Source organism: Alnus glutinosa, chromosome 5 (genome assembly GCF_958979055.1).
Source record: "Alnus glutinosa chromosome 5, dhAlnGlut1.1, whole genome shotgun sequence".
Classification (NCBI taxonomy): domain Eukaryota; kingdom Viridiplantae; phylum Streptophyta; class Magnoliopsida; order Fagales; family Betulaceae; genus Alnus; species Alnus glutinosa.
This window is the reverse complement of record NC_084890.1, coordinates 26,332,576-26,344,046: the sequence shown is the minus strand read 5'-3', so window position 1 is coordinate 26,344,046 and position 11,471 is coordinate 26,332,576. Positions and strand designations below refer to the sequence as shown.

The 11,471-nt window shown below is 33.3% G+C and overlaps 1 protein-coding gene across 1 annotated transcript; it reads right to left on the bottom strand.

Moving 5' to 3' along the window:
* Window positions 1-10,485: 10,485 nt before the first annotated feature.
* On the bottom strand, window positions 10,486-10,980 carry LOC133869172 (vegetative cell wall protein gp1-like). The gene has a single exon (XM_062306126.1). It carries the CDS (start codon window positions 10,978-10,980, stop codon window positions 10,486-10,488), a length of 495 nt encoding a protein of 164 aa, XP_062162110.1.
* Between the last annotated feature and the right edge of the window lie 491 nt (window positions 10,981-11,471).

Sequence of the window (11,471 nt, the reverse complement as noted above, 5' to 3'; positions counted from 1 at the left end):
TTTTTTTTGTTTATTTTATTTAATGTTAAAATAATGTTGATCCATCCTTTGCTTGTGGAAAAATAAATAATACGTAAATGAACAAGAGTGTAAAACATTTAAAGCCCTCAATCATACAAAATGCTAAGTAATTTATAACCCGAGACGAAGGAATTTTAACAAAACAAAGGATTTGTCGGATGTTTCATTCTCAATATATCCTCTAAACTACGTACATCTGGAGTTCATTATTGATTGGTTAACATATATTTTGTCTAGTGTTTTATTTCCTTCGTCATGCTTTTCGGTTAGCGTCATCCAAACATAGATCATCTATGATTTGTGATGAATTAGATAGACACGTGAAAGAATGTGATTTTGGCAAAAACTAGAGCGAAACCAGAATGAACAAAGAACATGGCGCTTGTGAATATATAATCGCATCAAATAATAAATTGTTAAGATCAATATGAAAAAAGAGAAAAATAATATTTGTTTACATCAAGTTCTGAGTTTTTCCATTTAATTTTCCGTGATTCTTTTGTCAAACTTTTTGGATAGCATTTTCGCACTACAGGTCTTCGGTCATTTAACAAAAACTAGATGGTTGGACAAAAGAAGGTAATTGTGCCCAAGCCAGCCCAAAAGAGATCTAGTGTGTAACATGAAATTTTGCCGAAATTTAATTATTTGAAAAAATAGAATTACAAAAACAAGAAATAATTGAAATATGTACAGTAAGTTTTTAACATTATCTTTGATTCTCAATTTTGAAAGCAAGACCAAAAGAAATTATTAATTTAAGAAGATGGGGAATGATTAAAACTTGGAGACGTGAGGTATCGATCCTCATAAAAGAAAATGCATTTGATTCAATGGCTATACCATATAGCTATATCCCCTTTCATAGTTACATTTGAAAACTTTATTCTCTTAAAATGTTCAAATATACCTAAGAAGCAAAGATCACTAAATAGTTCTAGCATACACCGAAAAATGTCTTCTGACTAAATAAACATATAGCTTAATTTTATTTTATTTTTTACTTATTTTTTTGGTAATGTAAAAATAATGTTGATCCATCCTTTGCTTGTGAAAAAGAATAATACTTGAATGAATTTGAGTGTATCGACATTTAAAACCTATAATCATACAAAAATTCTAACTAATTTATTATCCAGGGCAAAGAAATTTTCACAAAATGAAGATGTTGTCGGATGTTTCATTCTCAACATATCCTCTTAACTACGTACATCTGCAGTTAATTATATTGATCATTTGCTGACAGATATTTTGCCTAGCTTTATATTTCTTTTGTCATGCATTTCGGTTAGCATCATCCATACATAGATCATCTATGATGTGTGTTGAATTAGATAGACACGTGAAAGATTGTGATTTTGGCAAAGTCTAGAGCGAAAAAGGATTGAACAATAATATGGCGCCTGCGAATATATAATCGCATCAAATAATAAATTGTTAAAATCAAAATGGTAACTGAGAAAAATAATATTTGTAAAGAAAGTTATGAGTTTTTCCATTTAATTTCGTAATTCTTTCGTCACACTTTTTGGATAGCATTTTCGAATTACAGGTCATTAGTCGTTTGACAAAAACTAGATGGTTGGACAAGAGAATGTAATTGTGCCCAGGTCAGCACAAAAGGGATCATTACTGTAACATGAAATTTTGCCAAAATTTAATGAGTTGAAAAAATAAAATTAAAAAAATCAGTAAATAATTGAAATATGTACGATAAGTTTTTAATTTTGGTAGGACATTTGCAAGGGATTAATATTATCTTTGATCCTCACTTGAATTTTGAAAGCAAGACCAAAAGAAATTCTTCAAATAAGAAGATGGGAAAGGTTTAAAACTTGGAGACGCGAGGAATCAATCTTCTTCAAAGAATATCTGTTTTTTTCAAAGGCTATACCATATAGCTACATCCCCTTTCCCATTTACATTTGAAAACTTTATTCTTTTAAGCTATTCAAAGTATATTTAAGAAAGAAATATCAATAAATAAACATATAGCTTAAATCTTTTTTTGCTTTTTTATTTTGTTATTTATTTTTTATTTTTTATGTAAAAATAATGTTGATCCATCCTTTGCTTGTGGAAAAACAAATAATACGTAAATGAACTCGAGTGTAACCACATTTAACACATTTAATCATACAAAATTCTAAGTAATTTATAACTTGGGACGAATGAATTTTAACAAAACAAAGGATTTGTCCGATGTTTCATTCTCAATATATCCTCTAAACTACGTACATCTGCAGTTCATTATTGATTGGTTAATGGATAATTTTTTTCTGGCGTTTTAGTTCCTTCATCACACTTTTCGGTTAGCGTCATCAAAACATAGATCATATATGATTTGTGATGAATTAGATAGACACGTGAAAGAATGTGATTTTGGCAAAGACTAGAGCAAAACAAGATTGAACAAAGAACATGGCGCTGCGAATATATAATTGCATCAAATAATAAATTGTTAAGATCAATATGAAAAAGGAGAAAAATAATATTTGGGTATGAAGTTTGCATGGGATTAATGTTATCATTGATTTTCACATGAATTTTGAAAGCAAGACCAAAAGAAATTATTAAAATAAGAAGATGATGGGAAAGGCTTAAAACTTGGAGACATGAGGTATTGATCCTCACCAAAGAAATTAAATGCATTTGATTCGAAGGCTATACCATATAGCTACATCCTCTTCACAGTTACTCTTGAAGACTTTATTCCCTTAAAATGTTCAAATATACCTAAGAAGCAAAGATCACTAAATTGTTCTAGCATACACTGAAAAATGTCATCCGACTAAATAAACATATAGCTTAAATCCTTTTTGTCCTTTGGATATGTAAAAATAATGATGATCCATCCTTTGCTTGTGGGAAAAAACTAATACGTGAATGAATTCGAGTCTTCCGACATTTAACGCCCTTAATCATATAAAATTCTAACTAATTTATTATCCTGGGCAAAGGAATTTTCAAATAACGAAAAAAATTTGTCAGATGTTTCATTCTCAGCATATCCTCTTAACAAATTTACATCTGTCATTTGATTACAAATATTTTGCCTAGCTTTGTATTTCCTTCATCATGCATTTCGGTTAGTGTCATCCACACATAGATCATCTATGATTTGTGACGAATTAGATAGACACGTGGAAGATTGTGATTTTGGCAAATGCTAGAGCAAAACAAGATTGAGCAAAAAACATGGTGCCTGTGAATATGTAATCGCATCAAATAATAAATTGTGAAAATCAATATGAAAACTGAAAAAAAAAAAAATTTGTACAAAATGTTCTGAGTTTTTCCATTTAATTTTGTAATTCTTTCGTCACACTTTTTGGATAGCATTTTCGAATGACAGGTTTTTGGTCGTTCGACAAAAACTAGATGGTTGGACAAGAGAATGAATGTAATTGTGCCCATGTCAGCACAAAAGGGATCTAGAGTGTAGCATGAAATTTTGCCGAAATTTAATGAGTTGAAAACATAAATTATAAAATCAGTAAATAATTGAAATATGTACGATAAGTTTTTGATATGGAAGGTATCGATCCTCTTCAAAGAATATTCGTTTTATTTGGTAGCTATACCATATAGCTACATCCCCTTTCACATTTACATTTGAAAACTTTATTCTCTTAAACTCTTTAAATATACCCAAGAAGGAAAGGTCAATAAAACATTCTAGAATACAGCGAAAAATGACTTTCAACTAAATAAACATATAGCTTAAATTGTTTTTTGTTTATTTTTTTAATTGAAAAATAATGATGATCCATCCTTTGCTTGTGGAAAAACAAATAATACGTAGATGAACTCAAGTGTAACCACATTTAACACCCTTAATGATACAAAATGCTAAGTAATTTATAACCTGGGACGAAGGAATTTTACCAAAACAAAGGATTTGTCGGATGTTTCATTTTCAATATCTCCCCTAAACTACGTACGTACACTGCACTTCATCGTTGATTGGTTAACGGATATTTTGCAAGGGACTAATATTATCTTTGATTCTCACATGAATTTTGAAAGCAAAGCCAAAAGAAATTATTAAAATAAGAAGATGGCGAATGATTAAAACTTGGAGACGTGAGGTATAGCTTAAGTCTTTTTTATTTTATTTTATTTTATTTTATTTTTTTCTGGATATGTAAAAATATTGTTGATCCATCTTTGCTTGTGGGAAAAAAAAAAGACGTGAATGAATTTGAGTCTTCCGACATTCGACACCCTTAATCATACAAAATTCTAACTAGTTTATTGTTTGGGGCAAAGGAATTTTGACAAAACGAAAAATATGCCAGATGTTTCATTCTCATCATATCCTTTTGTAAACTATGTACATCTGCAGTTCATTTTATTGATCATTTGTTGACAGATATTTTGCCTATCTTTGTATTTCCTTTGTCATGCATTTGTTTGCGTCATCCACACATAGAATCTTTGATTTGTGATGAATTCGATAGACACGTGAAAGATTGTGATTTTGGCAAAATCTAGAGCGAAACAAGATTGAACAAATAACAAGGCGCTTGCGAATATACAATCATATCAAATAATAAATTATTAAAATCAATATGAAAACTGAGAAAAATAATATTTTGTACAGATAGTTTTAATTTTTTTCCATTTAATTTTGTAATTCTTTCGTGAGACTTTTTGGATAGCATTTTTCGAATTACCGGTTGTCTGTCGTTTTACAAAAACTAGATGGTTCTCACTTGAGTTTTGAAAGCAAGACCAAAAGAAATTACTAAAATAAGAAGATGGCGAAGGATTAAAACTTGGAGACGTGAGGTATCGATCCTCATCATCGGAATTAAATGCATTTAATTTGAAGGCTATACCATATAGCTACATCCCCTTTCATTCATTGTTACATTTGTAAACTTTATTCTCTTAAAATGTTCAAATGTACCTAAGAAACAAACATCACTAAATAGTTCCAGCATACACCAAAAAATGTCTTCCGACTTAATAAACATATTGCTTAAATTGTTTTTTTTTTTTGGATATATAAAAATAATGTTGATCCATCCTTTGGTTGTGGGAAAAAATAATACGTGAATGAATTTGAGTCTTACGACATTTACGCCCTTAATCATACAAAATTCTAATTAATTTATTATCCGAGGCAAAGAAATTTTAAAATAACGAAAAATTTGTCAAATGTTTCATTTTCAGCATATCCTTTTAACTAATTTACATCTGTCATTTGCTGACAAATATTTTTCCTAGCTTGATATTTCCTTCATCATGCATTTTGGTTAGCGTCATCCATACATAGATCATCTATGATTTGTGATGAAATTTAGATAGACACGTGGAAGATTGTGATTTTGGCAAACACTAGAGCGAATAAAGATTGAACAAATAACATGGTGCCTGTGAATATGTAATCACATCAAATAATAAATTATTAAAATCAATATGAAAACTGAAAAAAAAAAAATATTTTGTACAAAAAATTTTGAGTTTTTCCATTTAATTTTGTAATTCTTTCGTCACACTTTTTGGATAGCATTTTTGAATTACAGGTTGTTCGTTGTTTGACAAAAATTAGATGGTTGGACAAGAGAATGAATGTAATTGTGCCCAGGTCAGCACAAAAGGGATCTAGAGTGTAGCATGAAATTTTGCAGAAATTTAATGAGTTGAAAATATAAAAAATTATAAAATTAGTAAATAATTAATTATGTACGATAAATTTTTAATTTTGGTAGGACATTTGCAAGGATTAATATTATCTTTGATCCTCGAGATAAAAAAAAATAAAAAAATATTATCTTTGATCCTCACTTGAATTTTGAAAGCAAGACCAAAAGAAATTCTTAAAATAAGAAGATGGGGAATGATTAAAACTTGGAGATGTGAGGTATCGATCCTATTCAAAGAATATCAGTTTTATTTGGTGGCTATAGCATATAGCTACATTCCCTTTCACATTTACATTTGAAAACTTTATCCTCTTAAACTATACAAATATACCTAAGAAGGAAAGATCAATAAAACGTTATAGCGTACACCGAAAAATGACTTTCGACTAAATAAATATATAGCTTAAATCGTTTTTTGTTTATTTTTTTAATCTAAAAATAATGATGATCCATCCTTTGCTTGTGGAAAAACAAATAATACGTAGATGAACTCAAGTGTAACCACATTTAACGCCCTTAATGATACAAAATGCCAAGTAATTTATAACTCGGGACGAAGGAATTTTAACGAAACAAAGGATTTGTTGGATGTTTCATTCTCAATATCTCCCCTAAACTACGTACATTGCACTTCATTATTGATTGGTTAACAAATATTTTGCAAGGGATTAATATTATCTTTGATTCTCACATGAATTTTGAAAGCAAGGCCAAAAGAAATTATTAAAATAAGAATATGGCGAAGGATTAAAACTTGGAGACGTGAGGTATCGATCCTCATCAACAAAATTAAATGCATTTGATTCGAAGGCTATGCCATATAGTTACATCCCCTTGCAATATTAAATTTGAAAACTTTATTCTCTTAAAATGTTCAAATATCCCTAACCAGCAAAGATTCTCTAAATAGTTCTAACATACACCGAAAAATGTCTTCCAACTAAATAAACATATATCTTAAGTCTTTTTTTTTTTTTTTGATATGTAAAAATAATGTTGATTCATCCTTTGCTTGTGGGAAAAAAAAAGACGTGAATAAATTCGAGTCTTCCGACATTCAACGCCCTTAATCATACAAAATTCTAACTAGTTGATTGTTTGGGGCAAAGGAATTTTGACAAAACGAAAAATATGACGGATGTTTCATTCTCATGATCATATCCTCTTATAAACTACGTACATTTGCAGTTCATTATATTGATCATTTGCTGACAGATATTTTGCCTATCTTTGTATTTCCTTTGTCATGCATTTGTTAGCGTCATCCACACATAGATCATCTATGATTTGTGATGAATTCGATAGACAGGTGAAAGATTGTGATTTTGGCAAAATCTAGAGCGAAACAACATTGAACAAATAACATGGCGCGTGCGAATATATAATCATATCAAACAATAAATTGTTAAAATCAATATGAAAACTGAGAAAAATAATATTTTGTACAAAAAGTTATGAGTTTTTCTATTTAATTTCGTAATTCTTTCGTGACACTATTTGGATAGCATTTTCGAATTATAGGTTGTCGGTCGTTTGACAAAAACTAGATGGTTCTCACATGAATTTTGAAAGCAAGGCCAGAAGAAATTACTAAAAAATAAGAAGATGGTGAAGGATTACAACTTGGAGACATGAGGTATCGATCCTCATCAACGAAATTAAATGCATTTTCGAAGGCTATACGATATAGCTACATCCCCTTTCACTGTTACATTTGTAAACTTTTTTCTCTTAAAATGTTCAAATATACCTGAGAAGCAATGATTCACTAAATAGTTCCAGCATACACCAAAAAATGTCTTCCGATAAATAAACATATAGCTTAAATCGTTTTTTTTTTTTTTTTTTGGGATATGTAGAAATAATGTTGATCCATCCTTTGCTTGTGAGAAAAAAATAAGACGTGAATGAATTCGAGTCTTCCGACATTCAACACCCTAAATCATACAAAATTCTAACTAATTTATTATCTGGGGCAAAGGAATTTTGACAAAACCAAAAATATGACGAATGTTTTATTCTCAGCATATCCTCTTATAAACTACGTACATCTGCAGTTCATTATATTGATCATTTGCTAACAGATATTTCGCCTATCGTTGTATTTCGTTTGTCTTGCATTTGTTTCCTGGATACACATAGATCACCTATGGTTTGTGATGAATTCGATAGACACTTGAAAGATTGTGATTTTGGCAAAATCTAGAGCGAAACAAGATTGAACAAATAACATGGCACATGCGAATATATAATCATATCAAATAATAAATTGTTAAAATCAATATGAAAAATGAGAAAAATAATATTTTGTACATAAAGTTCTGAGCTTTTCCATTTAATTTCGTAATTCTTTCATGAGACTTTTTGGATAGCATTTTTGAATTACAAGTCGTCGGTCATTTGACAAAAACTAGATGGTTCTCACTTGAATTTTGAAAGCAATGCCAAAAAAATTATTAAAATAAGTAGATGGGGAAGGATTAAAACTTGGAGACGCGAGGTATTGATCCTCATCAACGAAATTAAATGCATTTGATTTGAATGCTATACTTAAGAAACACAGAATAGTGGAAAATGTTGCTTAATTGATTCAAATGACTAGTACAACATATATACTAATTATACATGGAACAAAAAAGGAATAATATAAACTATAATTCTAATTGATTGGAACATAATCAATTAGAATTATTACATGAATATTTATACACAATAAGTCTCCTCCAAATCTTTCCTTTTATGCTTTCCTCGTTCAAATTGTGTTTTCCTTGATGAACACAACACATCCTGGTTTAAGAGTATATGCTGCTTTCCATGCTAATTCAATTGTCTTGGTATTGAAGTTGCTTGATAGTTTCCATGTTGAGTATCTTGTTTTCCTCGAGTAGCACACATCAAGATATGCGGCTGGATGTTGAATAGGAAACCTTGTAGCTGGGTGATTGTTGCCCTTTGTGTCATGATACTTTCCTTTGATGGTTGCATTCTCATTAGGAACTATACTGGAATCGGATACTGCATCACAAGGTTTAACAGCTATTGGGCTTGTGTTGTCTCCAACGGCTAGTAGCCGTTGGGCAACTGTAGCATTGTCTCCAACGGCTAGTAGCCGTTGGGTAGCAGAGTCCTCATTGGCATGTGTTGCTAAAGTGGCTACTGCATCACATAGTTTAGCATCCTCCCACAAGCTGATAGGGGATGAAATCACCTTTAGCTTGGATTTTAAGAAAAGAAATCGGGTAGTGGACAGCCCCTTAGTAAACACATCGGCAATTTGATCTGTAGTGGAGATAAAAGCAATGGAGATGTCTTGATTAAGCACCTTCTCACGTACAAAGTGGTAATCCACTTGAATGTGCTTAGCACGAGCATGGTAGACTGGATTGGATGCAAGGGTAAAGGCACTGATGTTATCACACCAAATTACAGGAGTAGTGTGAAGAGGAATGTGTAACTCACAGAATAACTCGGCAGTGACAATAGCTAGGGAGCGATACTCGACCTCAGTGCTGGATCTAGACACGACATTTTGTTTCTTGGTACTCCATGAGAGAAGAGATTCTCTTAGAAACACTGCAAATCCAGAGGTGGAACGTCTATCCCTGCCCAATCAGAGTCACAAAATGCATTCAGCTGCAGGGTGGACTTCAAGTAGGTAAGGCCATGGTCACTGGTATGTTTGAGAAATCGGAGAATCCCCTCAGCAGCAGTCCAATGAGTAGATGTTGGATGATGTAAATGTTGGCACAGCTGGTTTACTGAGTAAGTTATGTCAGGCCGAGTGAGAGTACAGTATTGAAGGGCCTCAACTAAACTCTTATAGGTTGAGTAGTCGTATAACACTTCACCATCAAACCTAGATAGTTTAGAACCAGATTCACATGGGGTCTTGGCAAGCTTGGCATCTGCCATGTGAGTGCAGGTGAGAATGTCAGCAACATATTTAGCTTGGCAGAGATGAAGGCCAGTTGATGTTCAAGTGACTTGAATGCCAAGGAAGTAGCTCAAGGGCCCTAAGTTTTTGACTGGAAATTCTTGTTGCATCCGAGTGATAAGAGCATTGATTACATGAGGATGAGTACCTGTAACAATGATGTCATCAACATATATGAGAAGAAACACTTTGATACTGCCAGAGATGTGAAGGAAGAGAGAAGTGTCCACAAGGATGTTGTGAATCCAAGGTCTAGGAGGAACTGGGACAGTCTAGTGTACCAAGCTCTTGGGGCTTGTTTAAGACCATAGATGGCCTTATGGAGTTTGCGTACAAAATCAGAATGAGCTTTGTCAACAAAACCCTTTGGCTACTCCATATATACCTCCTTAGTCAATGTGCCATGGAGAGAGGCATTTGACATGTCTAGTTGTCTAATAGGCCAATCGAAATTGACTGCTAAGGTTAGGAGAAGCTGAATGGTGGCAGGTTTAATAACAAGACTAAATGTCTCTCTATAATCAACCCCGGCTTGTTGTTCAAAGCCCTTGGCCACAAGTCTGGCCTTAAACCTCTCAATTGAGCCATTTGTATTTCTCTTGATCTTGTAAACCCATTTGTTGTGTATAACATGTTGATTCTTGGGCCGGGGGCAGAGAGACCAAGTACCATTAGAGATGAGAGTAGCGAATTCGGCTGACATGGGATCCTGCCATCTAGAATCAGATGCAGCCTTGCTATAGTAGGAAGGTTCTGATTAAGGAAGGAAGAGTGGTAACCAAGGAAGGGATACCGACTGTGATATAACTTAAAACCAAGAAATTGGGTAGGCTTAAGAGTACCAGATTGAGACCTGGTAGTCATAGGATGAGAGGGTTAAGAGGAGCTAAGCTGGGAAGGAGGTAGAGATGAGGCAGGTAGGGAGGTATCAGGTGCTGGATGAGTGGTAGGATAAGAGTTAGTTTTTGGAATATTTGTAGGTGAGAAGGAAGCATTGGATGGAGGTGCTATCTCACGCAAGGGAAGAGGGACAGAAGGTGAAAGTGGTGGAGAGGGAGGAGAGATAGTGTCAAGTGACAAAGTGTGTGGAGATTGTGGTGTGGGGCAAGGCTCTGGCTGGGGTATATCAGAGATAGGAGGTGACTCATTAGAAAGTGGCAGTAGCACAATATTGGATGAAATGAAAGTATCAGAATTAGGTGAAGAAGGGATAATGGCAGAGGTAGTAAATAATGTAGGGAAGATAAAATGAGGGGCAGAATTACTTGTGGATGAGAGCTGGGAAGGGAGCAGTGCAACAGCTTGTTCCTTGGCAGGGAAGGAGGACTCATCAAAGACAACATGCTGGGAAAGGTATGCTTTGTTTGTCATTGGATCCAAATACTTATATCCATAGTGGTAACCCAAGAAGATGCAAGGCGTGGACCTAGATTCTAATTTGTGGAGTCCAAATGGTCTGAGCAATGGGTAGCATAGGCAACCAAACACTCTAAATTTTTGGTAGTCAGGAGGATGATTGAACAATTTTTCATACGGAGACAACTGATTGAGTGTGGGGGTAGGTAGTCGGTTTATGGTATAACAGCAGTGAGAAAGGAATCAACCCAGTACTTGTTGGAGAAATGGGCATGGGCTAAGAGTGTTAGGCCGGTTTCAAGGATGTGCCTTAGCCTTCTTTCTGCAATGCCATTTTGTGGGGATGTATAAGGACACGTCTTTCAAAAGGCTAGGCCATGTTGGGTTATGAAAGATTGAAATTGGAGGGAGGTATACTCACCCCCTCCATCTGACTGAATTTGCTTGATTTTAGTGTTGAATTGGTTTTCCACAAAGTCCTTGAATTTTACAAATGTAGCAAAGGT